Source organism: Drosophila obscura, unplaced genomic scaffold (genome assembly GCF_018151105.1).
Source record: "Drosophila obscura isolate BZ-5 IFL unplaced genomic scaffold, ASM1815110v1 contig_151, whole genome shotgun sequence".
Classification (NCBI taxonomy): domain Eukaryota; kingdom Metazoa; phylum Arthropoda; class Insecta; order Diptera; family Drosophilidae; genus Drosophila; species Drosophila obscura.
The window spans coordinates 1,629,199-1,652,606 of NW_024542737.1; the positions used below are offsets into that span (position 1 = coordinate 1,629,199).

The 23,408-nt window shown below is 50.3% G+C and overlaps 4 protein-coding genes across 15 annotated transcripts in view; 2 read left to right on the forward strand and 2 right to left on the reverse strand.

The window, feature by feature from the left end:
• The window catches only part of LOC111077086, a 63,719-nt gene that overhangs the window by 19,885 nt on the left and 20,426 nt on the right, over positions 1–23,408 (reverse strand). The window lies entirely within an intron of this gene.
• Positions 8,438–12,249, forward strand: LOC111077088 (paired box pox-neuro protein). Its single transcript, XM_022371233.2, has 4 exons — positions 8,438–8,474; positions 9,020–9,160; positions 9,249–9,328; positions 11,002–12,249. Exons 1-4 carry the CDS (start codon positions 8,462–8,464, stop codon positions 12,223–12,225), a joined length of 1,458 nt encoding a protein of 485 aa, XP_022226925.2. The 5' UTR covers positions 8,438–8,461; the 3' UTR covers positions 12,226–12,249.
• On the reverse strand, positions 18,908–19,526 carry LOC121403864. Its single transcript, XM_041591883.1, has 2 exons — positions 19,276–19,526; positions 18,908–19,210 (listed from the first exon to the last, which is right to left on the reverse strand). Exons 1-2 carry the CDS (start codon positions 19,366–19,368, stop codon positions 18,974–18,976), a joined length of 330 nt encoding a protein of 109 aa, XP_041447817.1. The 5' UTR covers positions 19,369–19,526; the 3' UTR covers positions 18,908–18,973.
• Positions 20,416–23,408, forward strand: part of LOC111077081 (PDZ and LIM domain protein Zasp) — a 56,985-nt gene continuing 53,992 nt past the window's right edge. For 8 of the 12 annotated variants that reach the window (XM_022371223.2, XM_022371224.2, XM_041591873.1 and 5 more), the window contains exon 1: positions 22,563–22,860. The gene's annotated coding sequence lies outside the window, so the exon portion shown is untranslated. Of the gene's footprint in view, positions 20,612–22,560; positions 22,861–23,408 lie in introns of those variants that run through there. The other 4 variants (XM_022371215.2, XM_022371217.2, XM_022371216.2 and 1 more) reach the window with 3 other exon arrangements.

Genomic DNA, 23,408 nt, shown 5'->3' on the forward strand with positions numbered 1-23,408 from the left:
GGGGAGTTCGGGAAGTTCGGGAAGTTCACACACAGCTCCAGGAGCCCCCCGAATGGGGGCATCTTTCCCAAGCAGGGAAAGAGGAGAAGGTGAGTTCGGAGAGTTCCAGAAGCCCAATCCTTTAGACAGAAGACTTCCAGGAAGGCCCCAATTGATTTGGAGGCCCAAACTTTGGGGAATATCCCTATATATATTCTTTTGGCCAATCCTATCATTAGCCTGTCAGCGGCTTTGAGCTGCGCCTCGATGTCGTCGTGTTTATTGTGTTTGATCAAATAATTTCAGTTTTTATGGCACAATAAATGTCCTGTTCGACGGCAGAGTCCTTTCGCTTTTGGTCTTTCCCTTCCTGCTGCTTTGTCTCCTAGCGGTTCCTGCGCTCCTTTCCTTCTTTTTCAATTTGGCCATAATTATGTCAGACATTTAATTTATCGCAAGCAAAGGTCCTGCTTCGGCTCCTTCTCTGCCATCTTCCTCCTGCCCCCTGTGGCACACGCAAACTTTGGGCCGGGACTCACCCTTCTTCCACCAGGGAGAGAGTAGAGTCGAGTCTCTCCATCTCCCTCCACATCTGGGTGTCGGCCATTTTCCCAGTGTCAGGGTTCAGTGGAGCGGAGGACGGGGCCAGGGCCAGGGCCAGCAGAGGACTCTGCTCGTCTCTTAATGTGAGAAAATGCGTCGCGTCGCGTCGGCCAGTCCTGTCAAGTCCTCTCTTGTAATTGCTCATTTTGCTTATCTGCCCGCCCAATCCGACCCCGAACCTGGTCTGGACTCTGGTCCTGTGGGCAGGGGTCCTGGCCCCTGGCCCCTGGTGCAGGTGTGGAATGTCCTAGATGGATCAATAAAACCCTGTAAAGTCTATAAAAATTTCGATTTGTGGAAATTGCGTTTTTATTAATTGGCTTTGACATGCCACTCGTCTTGTGTCCTCTGTCCTGTGTGTCTTGTGCCCTAGTTCTTCTCGGGGTTTTTATGGCACTCGAAAATCGCGTGCAGCAGTCCGCCTACAACTGTGGCACGAAAGGGAAAGGCAGCGCAGCTAGCTCCTAGACGCTCCTAGACGAGCGAGATATTGCAGAGGATAGTCCTAAGGACTTTTATCTTATCGGCCTTGTCCTTGTTGGCGGCAACTGTTAACAAAATTGCCCGATTGTCTTTGGCCCTTTGCTGTCAGGGTATTTGTCTGTCTGTCTGTCTGTCCCTGCCACGCGTGTCCCCGACGCAAGGTGCATCGTGAGGCGAGAGGCGAGTCTGCGTTGCAACCTGCCTGACTGCATCCATCATCGCGTGGCAGAGTGCTGCAGCAATGCTCATGATTTGAGGCACATGCGTAACCTGCGCCAATTTGGCGACCCGCACACAGAAATCCTCCATCTCTGCCCTACTCCATCCTCTTGGGCCTCTTTTTGTTGAACAATTTTCAGGGGAACCGCTTGCATCTGCTGATTGCAAGGACCAGAGAGGCACAGAGCAACAGAGCGACCGAGCGACTGAGCGATGGCAGCGAAAGCAAGAGAACCCTCAATTAGGCCGCCCCTGCAATTAGAAAAGATACTCTTGATATTCTTGACCCTCTCTGCAAAAAGGAGCAGCAGTAGAAACAGCAGCAGCAGCAACAGCAACTAATTTGTGCAAAGTTCGAGCAGCTAATTTCCCCTTAGAAGGGCGCCCACGCCAGCGAATTAAACTTTTTGTGCGCTTCCCAGGCGAATTCCAGCGGCGGACACCGCTCATTAATGGACCATGAAATCTAGACGCAGACGGGAGCCGAGACCCAAGACCCGGGTCCCTGGACCCATCGGCAGCCCCCAGGCACGAGCCGAGGCAGCTTCTGTCTTGGTTTTTTGCATCCTCCTCGCTGCCTCTCATAATGATGAGCTGGGGGCACGCATCGAGGAATGCGTCGCCTGTGGCGCGGTGTTCTGAGCTGAATTTAAATTTGAATTTCGATTTTGATTGTGGCAAAAAGTGATGTGGGTGTCGCTTCCCCGCAGAAGACTCTCGACTCTCTGCTATCCCCTCCGCTCATCCCGGAGATACACAGGAGAGATAGCTGCAGAAGTGGAGTGGAGTGGATTCCATTTCAATTACAATATAAGCGAGTGTAAGTTTTCCTGTTTAGCGATAGCGATCGCCGGACGGACGGAGGGCGCGTCGAAAACCAAGTCAATCGGAAGAAGTTAAGCCGATTGCCCAGCCCCCTTTTCATTACAATTGCGCCACCCCCTTGAAACCCTGAAAGGGCAAAGCCAAACTTCCCATTTCCGTTGCTCATTTGAGTGCCCTCCCGTAAAAGTCGCAGGGTATATCAGACCAAATGGGAAAGAAAGGGAAAACCTTATGTAATCAGAGTATGGATGGATAGATAGATAAATCTATATAATGTCAACACAAAATACATGATAAATATTCCATATATGTACCATACGGATAGTGCCAAATATATTTAGCCGTATATTGTGAATGGTATAGCGGAATATGAACCGAAGGTTACATATATATGTGGATCAGGAAAGAGATAGATCAAGTTCAGTCCTGGCACAACTCTCAACATGGATATATCCCTATACCTACATACATATATGTAGTATTATTGGGTATATGGGTATCCCATATTCGATGCTTTCACTCCTCTAAAATGCCCTGCTAAACGCACTTCCCACACAGATTTGTGTGTGTGCCTTAATTGGGGCGTAGGTCGCTTTGGGCTCCGGTTGTGACTCCGGGTTTGGGTAATTGCTGCCACTTGAAAGGGCTTTTGGTCACATAATCGCCTTGTCAGATAGAGCAAGACACACGGACGCAGAGAAAGAGAGAGAGCGAGAGAGAGCGGCAGAGAGGGAGGAGTGATGTACAAGCTAACTGGGCGTTGGGCGTTGCATGATGGGTGGGCCCAGGACCAGTACCAGTAGCAGTACCAGTGTCAGGTCCTCGTGCCAGAGAGTGTGTTGATGCCACCACGCACGGCTGACTCGCTTGATCTTATTATGCCGCGCTTGGTTGCATGGGAAAAGTCGGGCAGCAGCTGCTATCAGTGTCGTGTCGAGGAGAAGGCCTGTCTGTGCCCGGGATGAGCACAGGACGAGGATGAGGACCAGGACAAGCTGTTGGCTGGCTGGCTGGCTGGCGATGGCTGGCATTGTGCCCCCAACCTTTGTGACAGTTTTATCTCTGCCGAGCAGGAGTTCCAGCCAAGCATTCACCCCCCCGCCGCTGACCTGCCAGGCCACTCCTTGGGCCTCGGGCCTAAGAATTTTGCATGTTTTTGCACAGGTTTTTGTGGTTTTTGGTGGCAAGTGGATTTGCATGTGCCACGCGGCTACAAAAGGGGTTCACTCCCGTTCAGCCAGGGCCATGGCGCTTAGCCATCACAGAACACAGGACACTGCTCCAGGATCGGCTCGTTGTCATGCCGAATTCCGCAGTTCGCATTCCTCAAAGAAGAAATAACTAATTTCTGTGGATCAATATACCACCTACTCCCTGTCACCACCCTGCCTTGTCCCTTCCATTCTTCCCTCCCTCGTGGCTTGACAATCAACAAGCAAAATGACAGTTTTATCTTTCAGCGCCAGTCGCTGTGGAAATTCATTTTCGATTGTGAATGCCACAGCCGACAATTGTCGAATTCAATTAACGCTTGCGGCAGGCACCACTGCCAAGCGTTACTTAACGCCAGCCACCCATGCCAAGAGCCACCCCACCCCACCCTCACAGGGAAGCAGGCAGGCGGAAGGGCGGAAGTCGGAAGCCGTAGCTGTGGCCGTAGCTGTGGCTGTTTCGCCAGGGTAACGGCTATGCCCAATGCTGTGTCACATTGTGGATCGGGTTCGGGTTCGGGTTGGGATGTGAATGTGGATGGGGATGCGGCTGCAGCTGCAGCTACGGATGTGCGACGCTGCCCTCTGCCTCTGCCGATTGGCCGGAACGCCGCTGCAACGGCAACGGCAACGGATACGGCTACGCTGCCGCAACGCTCTACGGCATCGACTACCCCTAGGAAGCGCTTCTCAACGAAAGAACGAAGGACGGCCTGGCCAGGCAGTCGTCATGCACTGTGCACAGTGGGACAAAAGCAGCAGAAAAGCAGGCAAGCGATCGGACTCCAAAATACAGAAATAATTCAATTCTTTAGATTATTTTATCAGAAGTAACCCAAATTGGGATTATTTTTAGTCATTACCCAGCATATTTAATTAGTCCTTCTCCCAAAGGTCAATGGGATCCATGAAATCCCTTTTGGTGCCATTTCCATTTCCATTTCCAATCCATTCAACTTTCAGAGAAAGATTCTTCTCTAGTTTCCACTGTGCGCGGTCGAGTGGCCTCTGGGGGACTCATCGCAGCGAAGCAGCCACAGTCCATGGGCTCGACCAATGGCAGAGCTCGCGCCGCAGCGGGAGACGCATGCGCACCGATGTTGCACGCTCATTGGCCCGCAGATGATTTGGGGGCTGGGACAGCGGCGGCCGGCGGTGCCGTGAAAAACCGGTTACACCAGAAAAACGTTCCGTCCGTGAGGCCGTGAAAGAATCTTTCGGTGTGTGCGTGGTGGGTTTTCAGTTTCGCTTTGGGCCTTCGTGTTGGTATTGTTTGTGTGCGACGGCGCTGTTGCTGGTGCTGCTGCTGGGGTTTCAGTAGCCAGCGCTGGCTGATGGACCACGGGCGCCGCCACTCCTCTACACAAATGATCGATGCGCTGGCAGCGCGATTCGCGTGCATTTAGTCGAAATTTTGACGGTCGAGTGACAAGGTGCGCCGCGACGCGATACTCCCCGAAACACACACAAAACCGAAACACACAAAACCCGATGTACCCAAGAGCAAACGCTAGCCGTCGCGAGACCAACACCTGACTGATTTGCCAGGATAAGCCCCCGCTGAAACAAGTGTATCTGCATCTGCATCTGCCTCTGTGTCTGAAACTCAAGCGGAAAGTGAAGTTGTGAAGTGCTAAACGGATTACCATAATACATCCAAGTGGATTTCTCTCTGCCTCGAGTGCTCACAAGAAGGTGAGTGAGAAGTCTCCCCTCTGAGGGTTCTGTCCTTCTGTTCTTTGACTCTGGAAAGCCTCTCCTCCCTGCTGTTCAGACACTGGACAAAAGATAACGGCGATGACTTATTGGAGACTCAATTAAGACCTGACCTGCCCATAATGGCCACCATAAACGATCGTAATCAATTTGTTTGCGCATAATTCGGATGCCCAATCGGATCTCCCAGACGAGTATAACTAAATCATTAAATCGAGGCGAGTCGAGTCGAGTCTCGCGATCAGGTTGCGGCTTTGTTTGAAAGGCTTAATAATGATATTTGCTTATCGTGTTCAACACATCGCTCAGTTCTGTCTCCCCTGTCCGCCTGTCCGCCGATCGGACTGGGGCTTGGGCTTATTTCTTAATGAACGACAATCTAACGGTACGGAACGGAGCGAAGCCAAAACTTCTGTCTCCGCCATGAATGAATATTGGAGTAGATGATGCCACCGGACGGATACTGCTCCGATTTCCACCTTTGAGAGAAGCCGTTGCCAGAGTGAATTTGCATTGCAAAAATCCAAAATCCCCTCACCATCCAATTCACAATTGAACTTCCGCCGCACGCGGATAACTCATTTGATCTACGATCTGGTCATCGAATCATCTCTCTCTCTGTCAGTTTTCCCACGGAGGCCCCAGACGGAGGCCCCCAGAGCGACAATAGCCAAAAATCATATGCTAATTAATTCTCTGTCATGCCGTCTTCGATCTTCGGTCTTCGACCAGTGGCCATTATGGCCATTATGGCTCATTGATTTTTCGGAGCTTTCTATCCCAACGAGCCGCTGGACAACTTACTTAAAATCCAGAAGGTGGCCGGTGGACTGTCTGCTCTGTGGTCCAGAAAGAGCATGAGCCGCTGCTCCATAGCTAATCATATTCAAATTGTGAAGCGTACGTTTTATTATAATTTTTTTATTTTAATTAGCGGCTGTTAGTGCCGTAGCCCCAGTCAGTCCCAGCCACAGTCCCAGTCCCAGCCCCAGTCCCCGATGCAGCAACCCACAGATTGCTCTTCATCGATCGAGCAGTGGGGCTCCCGGGGTCTGGAGATCCGAAACAGAAGCTCGGCCAACCTGTCGGTTCCACTTTCGGTAATCGCACGATTTAAATTATTGTATGTTTAACTAATTTCTATCGGTTTTTATGTCTGTGTTACGCTTGACATGTGCACGCAGGCTAATTGAGACTTACGGGCCATTCAAGAGTGCCCCCTGAAGAGTATGCTCCTCCTCCTCATCCTCCTCCTCCTCGTGCACCCCGCTGGACGGTAGCAAGTAGTCTGATTTCTCCAGAAAAGTTCCCTAACCGGCTCTGAATACTATATCCACGGACAAAGTTCTGTTCAGAATGAGATTTTCATGACCAAACTTCAAACATATTCCCACCCAAAGGTTTTTCACTGATATTTAAACCATGAGAACAGGCTCGAATCGAGTGAGAATATTAATCCATGGCAGCCATGGCATCTGCAGATAACTATATCCCACAGAAGGCGGATTTTTCTTTTAAATCTTCTGATCTATCTTCTGATAAGCTCCTAGAAGGGCTTATCAGTGGGAAGTATACCCAAGAAGCGTCGCAATTTTGTTTTATTCCTGGCCCAATCCAGGGGTAGAACCGCTTGACTGCTCATGTGCTCATTGGCCTCGATTAGGGCCTCATTTCCAGCTAAATAGCCAGGCGGCACGCCAAGTCGAAGAGGGCAGAGAGGAGAGGGAAATTAACCCTTTCTCATTGCATCTAAATTGGTTTTGGCCGAAATGTCTATTTTGCTTTCTACATGAGAGTTTCGGCCAAAAGTGTGGATGGAGATGGAGTGGAATGGAATGGAGTCCTTATCGCGGTTCGGTCTAAGCTTAGGCCCCAGGCCAAAGCCAAAGAGCCAACTGCGAACTTTATGGCCTTAACGGCCAGCACGAGTTTCCCGTTTGACGGTGAGCGGCGGTAAACCACTGAGAACTGGAGAACTCGGAACAGAACCGTCGACAGCCAAAAAACCTAATGAACAACTTAATTTCAGAGTCAGAGTCACAACCGGGGGGGGGAGTACGGTATGTGGTGCGTGTGTACACGCGCCATTCCAGGGGGGATTTTACGAGCTTAAAAGTATCCCGAGACCAGGGTCCAGGGCCCAGGGACCCAGGACCACGGCAGGACTCTGCAATTAAATCTAATGTGAATTCCATAATAACATGGCCATGACAAAGTGTGGACTGCCGTTGGGAGTGGGAGGGGGAGGCGGTATAAGAGCAGTTACACTTTTGATTTATACGGTTCTTCAGGCCTCTCAGGCGTTTTCATGCCTCTGACAGGCTGGCGACAGGCTCGAATCCTGGCCCGATTCATTCCAGCGACAGCGACAGGAAGCGGAAACCACCCGCCGCAGCAGCAGCAGCAGCAGCAAACCCGTCGCTGAAAGCCCATTTGCATATCTCTCTGGCTCGGCTCCTTTTGGGCCACGTTATTTAACGAAATGAGCAATTGGCCAAAATTCATTTTAATTGTTACCGCCGGGGCATTTGCATATATACACGTATATACATACATATACATGTGTGGATGTGTACGGGTAGTAGCTGTCACATGCAACGGGGAGGAGGTTCCCATTCCCCTGCCCCTGCCACAGTCCTAATGGGCCAGCAGTTCACGCTGCGTCGAGAATGTGCCTGATAAGCAGCTAATTTGAGATACTACTCCCCAGTGGATGATGATGGTGCAAGCGATCCGATCCGTGGTGCCACCACCACCACTCCTTACCACCGGTAAGGTAACTCCCTGGCCCCGGCCCCGGCCAGTGGCCAGTGGCCAGTGGACATGGCCATTGAGCACATAAACCACTGCACATTAAATTCCGAACCGACCCGCGTAGTAGTTTTATAAAATAATTAAGTTTTATGTATTTTCCTTACTAGATTTTCACTGTTCTTCGGTTCGGTTTAGTTCTGGCCACAGCCTGGAGAGTGCACAGTGGAGAGCGGTAGAGCGGTGAGTGGAGAGCGGGAGAGTGGATAGCGGATAGCGGAGAGCAGCGATTTCGTGGAAGCCGTAAAAACTTTTCGGAGAGTGGGCCGCCGCCGTCTGAGGAGGGAGACAGCAGCAGCAGCATCTGTATCCCCAGCATCTGTATCCCCAGCATCAGCATCAGCATCTGGCAGCAATCCTAATAGCTGCGCCAGCGCAGAGAGCCAGCGACCACGACGACATCCATCAAAGCGTTTTTATGGCGTTCTTGCTTGAAATTTGATTAAAATTCAGCGATTAACTAAACAACAACCAGCAGCAGCAGCAGAAGCAGAAGCGGCAGAGGAACTTAACCAAAATACTTGACGGAGGCAGCGACGAATCACTCTTGGATTGAATTGTTGACGACGACGACGACGACGACGCCGGGAATCGATTTCTTCAGCCTTTCAATCATGCCACATACAGGTGAGTCTCGAGTCGAGTGTCTGGCTATCGCATAACCCGCTAATGAGCTCGGACTTCGGTCGGAGTGGTGTCCCCAAAATGAAAGCCCCAGATGCGATCTCCCAGAAATCCAACGAAGACAAAGCGTTTATCCAAAAGAAGTGCCACACCAGAAGATACGGCTATTACGGGAGTGGAGCGGAGTGGAGTGGAGTCGAGTATTACGAGTACTACGAGTACTCGTCGTACGCTCGCGACAGCAGCCTTTACGATCGTGGGCACGGGCCCCAAGATTAGCCAAGCCAGCAGAGGGGGTGATGGAAGGGCGGGGACTCGTAGCTGTGTCTGTGGCTATTGTAAATCTTTCAGGGCTTTTGTGCGGTTTATTGGGGCTTAGGAACATGTACGCGTAGCACTCGTAAATTCCAAATGTTTGCTATGCAAATGTTTCCCCCCCACAGAGAATGGGAAGGGGGGAAAGCCACAGCAGCTTGAGGCAGGCAGGAGACTGTCTTCTCTGATGCTAATCGAATGCGAATCTAATGAGAATCCTCCTTCACTTCCAGGTCAAGCTGGTGTCAATCAATTGGGCGGCGTCTTTGTCAATGGACGTCCCCTGCCGGACTGCGTCCGCCGCCGGATCGTGGATCTGGCCCTGTGCGGCGTCCGGCCCTGTGATATCTCCCGCCAGCTGCTGGTCTCTCATGGTAAGTGTCCGCTGCAGAGCAGCCGAGCAGCAGAGGGAGTCCCGAGTCCTGCCACTACAGCCACTTCTCTTGATCTCCTTTCGGACAGGTTGCGTTTCCAAAATACTGACGCGATTCTACGAGACGGGCTCCATACGACCGGGATCCATTGGTGGCAGCAAGACCAAGGTGAGTGCTGGGCCGTGGCAAAGCCACATGTGGTCTCCAGGTGGGCGTAGGAGGCGGGCAGGCGAGAGGGTTGGGCATGAAATCAACAAACGATTATATAAAAATCAAACGCACAGCAGTAAATCCATAAAGTATCACAGAAACACGCACAGAAAGGCAGATAAGTTGAGGATGGTAACCGACAGATAGTTTACATGTTTTGGCTACCATGCGGATGGAGGGAATGGGCGGATGGAGGGAATGGCTGGATGATGATGATGATGATGGGTCTATGGTGACAGCTTTTATGGTTGACTGAGGGTCGTTTCAGTGTGTGTGTGCCTGTGTGTGTGTGTGTGTGGGAGGAGGCGCAACAAATCAATCTCGTTTGCTGCTGCTCGATACCCGATGATAAGCCCAGCGGAGCACGCTTTCCCTGGGGCTGCTCTCCAGGTCGTCAGCTGGCGGGTTCGCACGCCCAATCAAGTGCGTGGCTACCGTTTAAGCTGCTCCACTTCACGGACACAGACACAGACACAGGCATCCGTACCCGGTATACAAGTGACGACAATGCCATGTCCCCAGAATGATGATAGTTCCCTCTCTGGTGATAGTGGAATCCACTATTGCGATAAGCACGAATCACGACCCATACGATACCATCCAAACTCATACTCCTGGTTCTTCTTCGCCTTCTCCCCCTCCTGCTGCCTACACAAACAGTTGTTCAGGTGCGATGTTTGTCGACAGCACAGAACGCCTAATTAACGGTAGTTGCAACGCCCACAAAGTGCACAATGTACACGAGTGTACTCCCCTCACCCACTAGATGTAAGGGGGGAGAGGGGGTGGATCCCCATCCACCCACTTACATGGTGATTCAATAACCGCCTGCACTCGCTCGAACAAAACGCGCATTTAACACCTACGCTGGGTCAATAAAGTCCACCCCACCCCCCCTCCACCACTCCCATTCACCCTTCGGCACTGCCAGGGGTAATGCGGTCTCTATTCCGGACACAGGGCCCAGGGCCCAGACCCAGGCCCAGACCCATGTTATATCCGTCAGAACTAAGGGCCAGTGCGCGCGTGTAGATGGCCGATAAGATCTCTCTCCCGTGGCAGGGGCATACCCTTAAGCGTATTTATGAATTTTTAATGAATTGCCGCGTCACACGTGAGGAGCGGAGGCGCCACCGGTGGACACGACTACTCGTGGCAGGCTCCCATTCCCATTCCAAGTCCCATCCCGTCCCCCATCATACTCTCCACAACAAATTAACATATGCCACAAAGGGGGAACACCTTGCAGCGTCTGTGTGGCACAGTGCAGTCCGATGCAAATCTCTGAACATGACAGCTAAAAAGGGGCGTGGCCGACAGTGTGCAGTGTGCAGATTTTTGCAATTGTTTGCGCCCTGAAGCGAAGGTTTAAACTTAGTTTAGTTTGGTTTAGTTTATGGCACAATCGAATTTCACGGCAATTAATCGTTCCCTCGTTCCCTCGTTCCATGGGGGGCCCACAGAGACAGAGGGGCTGATGCACAGGGGCTGATCCACGATCCACTTATCGGATACAAATATTTGTTCTTTGAAAGTCACAATGGAGAAGTTCTTATAGTAGAAATCTTTTATATCCGCAAATATATCTTATCAATCCCCCTCTCTCTCTCTCTCTCACTCTATCTTGTTAGCAAGTGGCCACGCCCACAGTCGTGAAGAAGATCATCCGCTTGAAGGAGGAGAACAGTGGCATGTTCGCGTGGGAGATCCGGGAGCAGCTGCAGCAGCAGCGCGTCTGCGATCCCAGCTCCGTGCCGTCCATCAGCTCCATCAACCGCATCCTGCGCAACAGCGGCCTCTGGACGGACGAGATGACCTCCAGCCAGCAGAATGCGGCGGCTGCCGCTGCAGCGGCGGCGGCCCATCAGGCGGCAGGCGGAGGACCGGGTGGACCAGGAGCTGGCTATGCCACGCCCTCGCAGCTCTACGGAGGCCCCAATAACAACAACAACAACAACAGCCACTCGCCCAAGACACAGACACCAGCGGTCACCAATGCCCCGCCCTCGGCAACAGCCACGCCCACCGGCGGACGTTACGCAAAGCACCCATCGATGATGATGACCCCCGCCGGAGGGGAGCTACCGCTTAAGCCCGCTCCCAAGCTGCCACCCAGTCATGGACATGGACATGGACACGGACACGGACATGGACACGGTCTGAGTGCGAGCGTGTCTGGTGGGGGGATGTCGGTGTCCAGCCAGCTGGGGGGCCTGGATCTCAGCTACTCGGCCCTGCACAAGCACTGGCTGTGGAACCCCTCGCTGCTGTACTACACGCAGGCGCACATGCAGGCCCAGGCGGCCGCCACGGGGGCCCAGTTCCTGCCCTACGGCGGTGGCTATCTGCCCCACGGCATGGCTGCGGCCGCAGCGGCGGTGGCGGCAGTCGGAGGCGGAGCATCCAATGGCGGGGGATTCACCAAGTCGGAGAGCTCCATTGATCTGTCGACGCCCGGCGGCACCGGCGACGCCCTCAGCGACTGTGATTCGGGCAAGTCCTCGCCGGCAGCACTCTCCCTGAGCGCGGCCCGGGGACAGTTGCTGAGCCACAGCAACAGCCACAGCCACAGCCGGAAGCGGAACCCCTACTCCATCGAAGAGTTGCTGAAGAAGCCGGAGAAGCGGATGCGCCTCAAAGGCGAGTCGCAGGCGAGTCTGCTGGAGGGGAAGCGGCGGAGCGAGCACCTGGAGTGCCTCTCCTCCAGCTCGTGCGAGAGCAGCCAGGACGGCTCCTCCGACGATGTGGTGCTGCAGACGAGTCCTCGCACCACCATCCTCCTGCCAGAGGACACGAAGGTGGAGGACGAGCAGCAGGAAGAGGAGGAGGACTGCAGCGTGGAGGTCGTCAACTAAGAAGGAGGAGAGTCTCAATGTCTCAACGTCCCAGTTTCAGCCCTGTATATAGATAGATAGTAGCAGTAGTAGCCCAGTAGTCCCCCCAGTATCCCACACCCCTCCCCCAAGTATCTGTAATTCTACATAAATACCGTATTTAAATTTTAAATAAAATAAAGTCTCTGTATCCAAGTAAATGAAGTGCTTTGCCCCCCTGGTGGTCTCTGGTCTCTTGTCTCTGTCTCGTCTCAGTGGCAGTGGCAGGGGCAGGGGCAGTGAGCTCCCCCTTAATTAACTTGCGCGCCAATGAAGTGTCAACAAGTTGCAACAAGCTGGAGAGCAGAATGGGAACTGCAACTGGGGATGGGGGCAGATGCCGCGCGATGCAAGATGCGAGAGGCCGGCGAGTGCAAAATTACAGGATGTCTGACACGACCATAACTATCGATCGCCCGCAGCGGCGGTGGTGGCGATGGTGGCAGGAGACGACGAGCACTCGAAGAGGCGACAATGGAACTGCCACTGGCTGTGGCTGTGACTGTGGCTCTGCCTCTGAAAATGGCATTGGAATCGGAATCGGAGTCGAAGCTGTGGCACTGTGAGCGGAATTCATAAGCAGGCCGCCGCCTGGGGAGCAGCCGTCGGACTTGGATGAGGTGTGAAGTTGCGAAAAACTTTCCCAGCAGCAGCCGCAGCAGCAGCGACAGCCACAGCCAACGAGATCGGTGGCTACTCTGAATATGCCACCAATAAATCAGCTGGCAAGGGAGCTGGCTAAAAATAATTGCCGCAACAATTGCGGCAGCCTTAAGTTATGCAAAGCGCGACAAAAAATGGAGAACTGTGCCGCGGAGAGCGCGTTAAATATGCGAGAGGCATAGGCCCGGCCCGGCCCCGACCCGACCCAAACCGAACCGATCGCAGGATGGAGGAGTGGAAAAAATCTGCCATAATTGTATCACGTGCAGGCGGTGCCGCGATTCCGCATCCTGGCATCCTCCTGCACTGCATCCTGCACTCCTCTGCAGTGCCCTTCCTCCACTTCATAAACAATGCTAAAAGGCGTTGAGGATGCGCGCAAGGAAACTGACGGCCAGGAATGCAGAATCAGCCAAAGAAGCCTCCTGATCATGGCCAGATTGGAATGCCCTGGCATGACTATGACTGACAGCCACTGGGAGCAGGGAAGCCGCACAAAAAACGACCAGCAAGCACAGCAGAGCAGCATGGGCAGAGGGGAGCGGAGAGAGGGGAGAGACAGGGAACAGCAGACAAGATCGATCGCCGGATCGATGATGATCGCTGATCGTCGCGACGATCCCGCTCGGGCGACACTTTTAGGCCAGGGCAGGCCAGGGCTCTGAGTCCGAGCTCAGAGCCCAGAGCCGGCCGGGATTCGAGTCGAAGGTACAACAGAATATTTTTATACGCTCGCGCTCGAAATATCAATGAGGCAGAGCGGGAGAGCAGGGAGGATCAGGGCATCAGTGGGTCCACGGATCTTGGGGCGTTTTTGCTGGGGCCATTTGACGCGACAAAAAACGCGCGCGCCGCTCGCGTTTGGATTTCGCGCTCGTTTTGGCCTTTTTTGTTGGCACTTGGCCAACATGGGAGCGCGGAGCTACGAGTATAGCTGCTGCTGCTGCTGCAGCTATAGACCGGCAGTCGGCAGAGATCGAGCTGGAGCTGAATCTGAAGCTGAATCTGAGGCTGGCATCGCATGCTGGCCGGGGCATGGATTGTTGCAATGTTTCGTCGCGCTGTTTGCGTTTGATTTGTGTTTTCGGTTTTTGTGCGCTCTGCTTGCTCTCCGCGATTTCGGCATAAATCAAAATCCTGTTGAGGAATTGGAAATTGCAATCGGAATTGGACACAAGATGTCGTCGTCGTTTGCTGTCGTCGTCGTCGCTGCAGTCGTTTGCTTGAATCGTCGTCGTCGTTGTTGTCGTCGTCGTGGCTTAGAGCCCTTCTCCCGGTATTGCGCGACAGATATTATGGCAGAAAATTTATTTTATGGCGGTAATGGTGTTATGTTTTACGCGATTAGCAGATCCAAATGTTTGACATTGCCTCGACATCGGGCATCGGGATGGGAATGGAATTGGATCGAATGGGATCATGTCAGATGGGGATTGGGGGTTGCAGCAGCGGTTGCCGCTAAGATGGCTGACAGCAGCATGCGGCACAATTAATGGTCATTAATTAGGGAGCGAAAGGAGAGTCCCAGATACTGGACTGGGATTCTATGGGCTAAAGTTATGGATCTGTAAGTCTGCTTTGGGATAACAATTCCCCAGAGATATTTGTAATAGATACAGGACTGGGATTCTATGGGCTAAAGTTATGGATCTGTAAGTCTGCTTTGGGATAACAATTCCCCAGAGATATTTGTAATAGTTTGGGGCTTTTTTCTGGATCCACTCACACTGGCACTAACCTTTCCAGAGTCAGGGGGGGGCTTCCGCTTTCTAGGGCATGGCCTTCTGGCCTTTGGAAGATCTCGCCCGAACCCTTGCTCTTGCGTTGCTTTTCTCTCTGCTGACACTTTTTCTGCTCTCAATTTCGGACATTGTCTGCTCTGTGGCTGTGGCTGCCCTGCCGCTCAGTTTGTTAGTTTTTAGTGCCGGATTGCTGTTGGTTGCTTGCTTGCTTGCTGCCTGGTTAAATGAAGCAATTTTTTATCGTTAATTTCCTAAAGGTGCACTTAAATGCACCTCTCGGGTGCCTCCTCCAGAGGTGACTCGCTCGCAATCTGAGCTGTCTGGGCCCGGGACGGAATGGGACGGGGACCGAGTTGTCAACGCATTTCGAGATTCGAGATTGATTTCTCTGTTTTGTCTGTGGCTGTAGCTGTGGCTGTGGGCACAATTAAACCGTAAAAAGCGGCAAAAGACAGGGTTCGGCCAGGGCCAGGGCGAGGGCCAACATATATGAAGGAACAAGGGGTTAATTGGCCAAGACAGACTGAGGGACAGACAGAGCGGCCAAGCGGCAACAGAAGCAGTTATGTTCTCATTTAGAACGCTCTCGACAGACTCGACAGACAACAGGTTAAGACACCGAATGTGAACTAATAAAAAATTGAAATGTTTCTCCTTCCTCCACAGAAGAGACCATTAAATTGTGGGCTTTGAGCGCGTTTCGGAATCGGAATTGGAATTGGTATTGGTATTGGAATCGAAATAGACCGACAACGATGAAGGGGAAGACTACAGCAGAAAACTGTGTGACATTTACATAATTAACCTTTATTGTGGGTATATTGATTGGGTCCCAGGCTCTGGCTCTGGCTCTGGCTCCGGCTCTTCAGGGGCGGAAATGAATCTCCAATCTGGGTGTGAACTTGAAGCGGAGATCTTTCGCAAAACGAGACCCGGTACGGTCCGCTTCGATCCGATTCGATTCGATGCGGGGCCAGAGCCAATGACCCTTCGGTGGTCCATCGACTGTGCGGCAATAAAAGTCAGAGTTAACTACTTACAGGAGCCAACACGCCACACGTCTGTCTGCTCAGCGCCTCCCCCTCTCTCTCTCTCTCTCTCTCTCTTTCTCTGCATCTCACTCTCTCGAAGAGTATCTCCTGCCTGGTCACCCGTTGTGTTGCGAGGAGGCCCATGATGAATGCCCATGCCCTCGAAACTCTTGGATGCAAATGAGCTGGAGCTGGCGCTGGAGCTGTAGATTAACCTGTGGACGAAGCTGCAGCTACTCCTCCACTCGCTGATGTAGTTAATTGGGAGTTTGTGTTATGACATTCTTATCGCCGAATGCGCGTCGACCCCACCTGGTGGGGCTGCTGCTGCTGGTGCCTCATAAAACGTGGTTTAGCAACGGATTGGCAGCTGTGGTGCCCTGTCCCGCTCTCCGCATTCGCATCCGCAGTCGCAGCCGCATCCCAATTTGCTGGCCAGGCGGAACGGGGGTTCTTCGGTTTCGACATTCCATCAAATGTGGATCCGCTGCAAATCAAACGAAATGCGCATACTTCCGCATTCGGGGGAATGCCACGTTCGAAGTGCGATTCACCTGCTCATTGCGGCGCATTGGCCACATTAACACGAGGCCGGGGCCGGGGCCCGCATTATCCTTGGCCATCATTAGCCGATCGGGCGAGCGAGCGAGCTGGCCTGGCCTGGCCTGGCTGACTTTTGGTTCCTGGTCTTGTTCGGCAATTACTCCACTCAATTGTCTTTGATGGGCACACAGGATCTGCGTAGGATCTGTGGCTGTAGCACCTTTCCAATTTGTTCCTGTTGCACTCTCTGTCTCTGTGTCTCTTTCTCCTCCCCTTGGGCCCTGCTCCTTACGAGTGGCTCGCGCCTCCTTCGCGCTGGTAATGGTAATGGAATTATAATTATAGACCCGACTCGACTCGACTTCGGCCCCCCCTTCGAACGGACAGGGCTAATGTTGTCAGCGAGTGCCGAGTTGTGCTCAGGTGAGTCCTGTTCTGCGGTGTTCTGCCGTGTTCTGCAGGTTGATTGTCGCCACATTAAATTGTCAAATTGTTTGCGCCTGTTATCGTGATGGGATGGGCACGTGCTCTCTCCTCTCCACTCCTTTTCTCTGTTCTGTTCTGCTCTGCTCTGCTCATCCATACCCGCCGCTCTCTGTGTGCCCTCTGTCCGCTCCCCACCCGCCTGGGGCCTGGCAGCGGCATAACGGTGATTCCTGTTGACAAGTGCCAACTGTAAATATCCGAGCAAAAGGCAATTCCTACATTACGAAACGATACTCGACTCGATGTACATAGGGGCTCAATTAGGGATCATTCTGTGTGGGGTTGCATGGGCTTTGATGCCCATAGCTCATGAATGGGCAGATCAATCGCAGGAATCGGTCAGAACAGACCACTGTATCATAGGGCCATGATAGAAACGAAATTGTGTATAGTTATTGGGCATATTACTATTAAAAGTAAACATTTAGATCCGCTTAGCTCCAGCTTTCGTTCCTTAAGGTTTCAGTTTGGGCAGCAATTAATTCTGCATCAACAGACTCTCCACAGCGTGGACCCCAAGAGGGGTTGTCATTAAACAAAAGGTAGCTACTAAATGCCCTTTAGATTTTGACAAAAGTCTGCGCCATTCAATTGCGTGAGAATAACGCAAAAATGATCAGGGGCTGGTCAATCAAAGGCTTTGATCAAGGGCCTTGGCTATGTTACGCTCGTCAGTGGTGGAGAGAACATTACAAATATTACCCTACACCCTTACACATCTTTGATTGTAAATAGGGTTTACAACGGAATTATGGTCTTTCCCAGACCCAGCCAGACCATTAAGACCATTACAAATATATGGAAAATTCAGTAGAAATTCCATAACTTAAATAAATTTTTCATTTTAAGATCCAAGCGCTTCAAGTGGGCAGCAGCATGCCCGCCCAAGTATTATTTAGGTACACATTTGAACTTCGCGCCTACTGAAAATGTACCCAATGATGGGCAGCACTGCTTACAAACATGTACCAAATGTTGCTACGCGCGACAGGGTTGCAACAGAAAACGCGTGTACTGCCGCCATCTATCAGTCATTCAGCACTGCACAGCACAGCGCTCCCACATTTCGTCTCCAATAATGGTTGGAGAATTGGCTGAATAATATAAAAACGGGAAGTGGAAGGTATTGACAGGGTGCTCCTGGCAAATTAATACCTTTCGATCGATTTTTGTAAAATACATGTAAAATTTGAAAACTAGCCAAGTTTTTAACCCAAAATAACCAAAAAAATGCCAAACGTTTTTTTTTTGGTTTTTATGGGGTACGGTTTTTATACCCGTACTCAAAAAAGAGTTAAGGGGTATATTAGATTTGTGGTAAAAGTGGATGTGTGTAACGCAGAGAAGGAAAATTTTCCGACCCCATAAAGATATATATTCTGATCAGCATCAATAGCCGAGTCGATATAGCCATGTCTGTCTGTCCGTCCGTCCGTCCGTCCGTCTTGTTGAGAGCCTGGATCCAGAGCTATAAGAGTTAGGGTAACCAAATTTGGTTTCCAACTCATGTGATATCACACTGCTACAAGTGTATTCAAAATTTCGCCCCGCTTCCTCCGCCCCACAAAGGACGAAAATCTGTGGCAGGCACAATTTTAAAGATACGATAAAACTAAAAACGCAGTATCGTAGAGATGCCCATATCTACCAGATTGCCAAATCTGAATCAGATCGGATCATAATTATAGCCAGAATGAAGAAATTTTCTGTTGCTCCCCCCCCCCCAGCCAACGACAACTCAACTCATTTTCCACTCGCTCGCACACTCTGCCGCGTTCAGTGCGCGGCAACCCACGGAGGAGATGTAGAATAAATGGAACACGTAAATCTACATGTTAGATGTAGAATATACATTGTATATTTAGATGTAGATACATATGTAGCAAAAAAATGTAAAATGTAAAATTTTTTTTTTCTAAAATCTAAAAGTCATAACTCAAAATGTATATACTGACTGAGTACGGGTATAAGTGAGTCCCCCCAGAAGCGACTCACACGTTCCTTCTCGTTTTACAGTATTTTTGTTCTGTTTTTCAAGTAAAATTTTTGTAATTTTCATATGGTATTTTTTCAACATTTAATAGGGAAAAAAACAACAAATAAGCTTTAATTAAAAGCTCAATTAAAAGCTCTTCTTAAATTTTTACCAGTTAAATATTTAATTAATGTCACTTTCATTCATTCACAATTACATAATTTATTTGTTTGCGGGACGGGGTGGGGCGAGGCCCATTCTTTGGGCTCTTTTCCATGCAATTTCTTGGCTTATTCGCTCATTAAATTGTAGTGCCAGACAGGGGGGATTGGGGACTTGGAAGTGGGTAGTGGGGACAGACATCCTCTGGCCGTCACATCCTCAACGCAATTACGCGCATGCCAACAGCGCATGCGTGACATTTCCAAGATGACTGCGCGCCGGCGCGTTGTCGTTTCCTTTAGTTGCGGTCGGATCTGGGATCTGGACTGTGGGGTACGGGGATCTGGAGGTCCGGGGTTTGCGGTCTGTAACAAAATAGTTGCTAAATGATTTACTGCCGCTTTCGCGTGCATTAGCCAGGCCGACAGACCTGGGATGACGAGTCTAGCACTTTTAGTTTCTGTCCGGCCGCCCCAATGGGGAGTGGCTGGCAGGCCTGGCTGTGCCTCTTGGTCAATATCATGGCAAAGGGCTCGAATCGGGATGGGATGGTATGGCTGGCAGTCGCAGAATTAACCGGTTTCCAGGGCAACTGCGCAGTTTTGATCGCTTTTTGGTATGGCGGAGGAGGCCAGGGCAGGGAAGGGCAGGGCAGGCCAGGAAGGAGTGCATTTTGTTTTCTGTTTTTGGCGCTGAAAAGGAAAATCAGACGGTCGCTGCAGAATCGGAGTTGGGGCTGTAGCCGTCACCCAGATTATCAGGAAACTGGAGGAACCAGTTCCAGCCCAGCCCGATGCGATGTGGCATGCAGCCTAAATATAGAATGAGGCCCCAGTCCAGTCCAAGCTCAGGGCTGATCCCGAATCCGATCCCGTTTTTTTTGTTTTTTGTTTTGGGGAAGAAAAGCTCGTAGAAGTTTCGGGTGGCTTTTCGGTTTCTGTCGCTGTCGATGTAGCTGGTGCTGCTTTGGCTTCCCTTTATCTTATCAGCAAGTGTTGCACACAAGCGCAGATACCGACACACGCACAGATACAGACACATAAATACATCCGAAGATACAGTGAGAGTATCTTGCACACCTTTCGGCTGGCTGTTTACCTGTTGATTGCTGCTGCAGCCACATAGAGAGAGAGTGAGAGAGAAAGAGAGAGAGCTCTCTCGAGCGCTTATATGTATGTATGTGTGTGTGGGTGTTTTTGTACCCTGTACTCAAGGTATATTTTATTCGTGTAGATTGCTGAGACCGTTAAGCCTTGAGCAGACGAAATTTTGTGTGCAGACTCCTGTGATTTGACGCTGTCTTAAATGTATCTCTAACTATGACACGGAGACATATAGAAACACGTGAAAAGAACCAAAGAACCAAGAATACAACGCCTCTCTCCGCTCGTTCACTGCGGAGTACATGCTGAGTGCCGTGTAGTCTTAAGTCGCTGAACGTGTGATGCGACTCGCAGCCAGCGTTTCGTTTCGACTGGTTCTTTGTTTTTACTCTCAGTCTCTTTGTAACTGTGTGTGCATTGGCGAGAGTCGCTTGGCAGCGACTTCAGCCCGTATCGGTCTCACATTCGTTCGAACGCAACGATCGCGCGCGGTTGTCTCGCCTCTCGCCCCAGCGGAACCACCGTAACACAAACAGAAATATAAACCGAAACCAGAAGCACAAGCACAAGAAGAGGCAGAAGGAATCCTCTTGGATCGCAAGAACCGAATCAACAATTTTCGCAGTACCGAAACAAAGAAAACCCCCAGCCCCAGCCCCAAGTGTAAGTGTGATTGTGAGTGTGTGTGAGTGTGTGTGCAATTGGCCAAGTTCTTGTTTTGGCCGAAACAAAAAGAATCATGAAACGCAGAGAGCTCCCAAAGCCGAGCCAGCCGGTTCCCATTCAAAGGGTTCGTTCGTGAATTCGATTCGAGTGATTCATACAGAAAGAAATACGCCAAAAAAACTGACCACTGGCCGGGCCTAATCAGCCGTTGAATTTTAGCTGATCTGAGTTGAGTCAGCGTCCACCAAACGTAGATACTTTACTTTGGCCATTAACCAAATAAAACCGAAAACCAAAAACCAAAAGTGTTAACCGCAAGAAATTGTGTAACTGTTGTCATCTTGACGCAATTAAAACCGACAGCAGCAGCAACAAAACCAACAAAAGCGAAACCCAAACTGAAACTGAAACTGAAAGATCATCGAGATGCGGTCTTTAAAATGAATTTTATGTGCTATGGGGCACATTCAGGGGACCTTCTTAATCGTGTGACAAGAGAAAAGAGGCCCTCTTCCATCCACTGGCGTTCCCCTGCGGGGCGATATCAGTGCTTGTTGTTTTTATTTTGGCAACATTTTTAGTGATTTGATTGAATCGCGTAGCGAGAGTTTTTTCTGCACCCCGAACATGATTTAATTAAAAGCTCAAATTGTTTTTTCCACCAAGAACCACACCGAACCACACACAAAAAGTGCAAGAGAGAGAGACAGAGTCGGAAGGGCGATGGGTTTATTACTTGTTTGCTCTTCTTTGGAGCTTTTTTCATGTGAATTTAATACTCACATAGATACGCGTACTACACATGTAGAAACCATCCAAATAATATATACTCGTATTTATCCATTAGGCCCGCCATGTTTTTCCACATTAATCGTATTTTTTGTGCCTGATTGAGCTTCGGGGATGATGGAAAAAAATGTGTGCAACATTTTAGCATTAAATTATTTATGGTTTAATTTTCTCGTTCGGCATCAGGTCTGGGAGCATTATTCTAGAGCATTTTTAAATGCGACCTTGCCGCCTCGAAAGATCACTTTAAATGAAGGACCCCGAAATGGCCGAAGAGTCATGTTTGATTAATCGATTATTGGCAAACATTTAATGGATCTCTCAGATTGAGTCAGCGATGAGTCATCCATTTGTTTCTTCTTTACCCTTACCATCGTCTGAGGATCAGCTGTAGTCAGTCATCTAGATCTGGGACTCTGTGCTCTCGTGTGCTCTTTGCTGTAGTCGGATGGAAAACAGATCACGGAAATGGTTCATCCACAGCAACAGAAGCAGAACCCAGAAACCGAACTGAAACCGAAAGCACCTGCACTACTTAGTTGTAAACATCAGGCAGACGACGTGCCAACGGTGCGTTTCATTGCAATGAGTCCCCCCTATTTCCTATTTATATCTCCAAGAAGTACTTCCCATTTTTTTTTTATCAAAAGTTATCCAAGAGTTCCACTTAAAGATCCATCGAGTCGACAGTTTTCCCCCTTTCCACTGCCCCGGTTCCATTATAGCCACGAAACGCACTGTACATATCCGTGTGCCGTGTGCCACTAAATGCTCGGGAATGAAAACAAAATACAAACAATTAGCTAAATAACAAAATATAGTATATCCCGAACCAAGAAAATTTAAGAAGTACAGAAGGCAGACAGACATTGGCAGCCGTCTGGCATTTTTTTGTAGCTTTGTGGCCGCGACTGGTCTGCCTCTGCCTCTAGCCTCTCGCCTGCCACTGCCACTGCCTCTGCCTTTGCTCTTTCCGTATCGGTTGGGAATTGAGAACCAACAATGTCTATATAGTTGCGGGGCCTGTCTGTGGCTATATAACTCTCGCACGGCCCAAAAGCAGAGGCACCGACTGCGCCGTCGACGGCGATGCCAGCGATGTGGTTGAAAAGATTTTCCCATTCGACAAAATAAAGCGAAATGCACATAAAATTTTTCGGTTTCGGTTTTTGCTTTAGTTGAGAGAAAATCGTCGCTTAGTTAACGTCGCCCCCAAAGAACTGTCTTCTACTGTCACTGCTGGCACCGTACTATCGGAGCACCGAGAAGAACAGACCCGAAACACGAAACACAGATCCGAGATTCTAAATCAAAATTAAAATCAAGACCGAAACCGAAACCAAATCCAAACCAATCCCGAATCGGAACAGCTCGGACGCCAGCCGCATCTCGAGTCCAGTCCACATCCAAGTCCGAATCCGTCGTACCAATCGTATCCACCAATCAGCAGTAGCAAAGTGTGTATAATCTGAATAGTATAGAATATAGAGAGTTATACAATAACCGAACTGAGAGATCAGATCCCCATTATATCCCCATATATCTGCCGCTTTTCTATGTCCTTTGGTGTGAGTGTGTGTGTGTGTGTGAATTTCCGTAAAGGTTAAACCAAAAAAAAGGAAAAAAAATAAAGTGTATTTCCAATCAAAATCATTTTCGACATTTTCTGGATTTCTAGAATACCTAAAGACATATATCATATGCAGATAGAGATACAGATAGGCACAGATACAGATACACAGCTAGAGATACGTCGTAGATCTTCGGCTCGTTGAAATTGAATAAAATTTTATATATGTTATTTCATTTCAAAAACGAAAAGCGAGAAAATTTTTAGAACATTTTCAAGGTGAGTTTATTTATAGCGGCCGCAGAATGGCTGCTGTGGCGCGGATTGGATTTTGCTTCCTCGCGCAGTCAGTCTGCTAGTGACCACCAGCCAGATACAGATACTCGTACGAGTCAGTCAGTATCTGCGCCATACACAGATTGCGAAAGTGTTTGG

What these genes read in the sequence shown, in the direction of transcription:
- LOC111077088 (XM_022371233.2), top strand. An exon ending in CCAGCTGCTGGTCTCTCATG is followed by an intron (nt 9,161 to 9,248) that starts GTAAGTGTCCGC and finishes CCTTTCGGACAG; the next exon opens with GTTGCGTTTCCAAAATACTG. An exon ending in TTGGTGGCAGCAAGACCAAG is followed by an intron (nt 9,329 to 11,001) that starts GTGAGTGCTGGG and finishes CTATCTTGTTAG; the next exon opens with CAAGTGGCCACGCCCACAGT.
- LOC121403864 (XM_041591883.1), bottom strand. Translation starts at nt 19,368, where the DNA reads ATGATATTGACCAAGAGGCACAGCCAGGCCTGCCAGCCACTCCCCATT. An exon ending in TGCTAGACTCGTCATCCCAG is followed by an intron (nt 19,211 to 19,275) that starts GTCTGTCGGCCT and finishes ATTTTGTTACAG; the next exon opens with ACCGCAAACCCCGGACCTCC.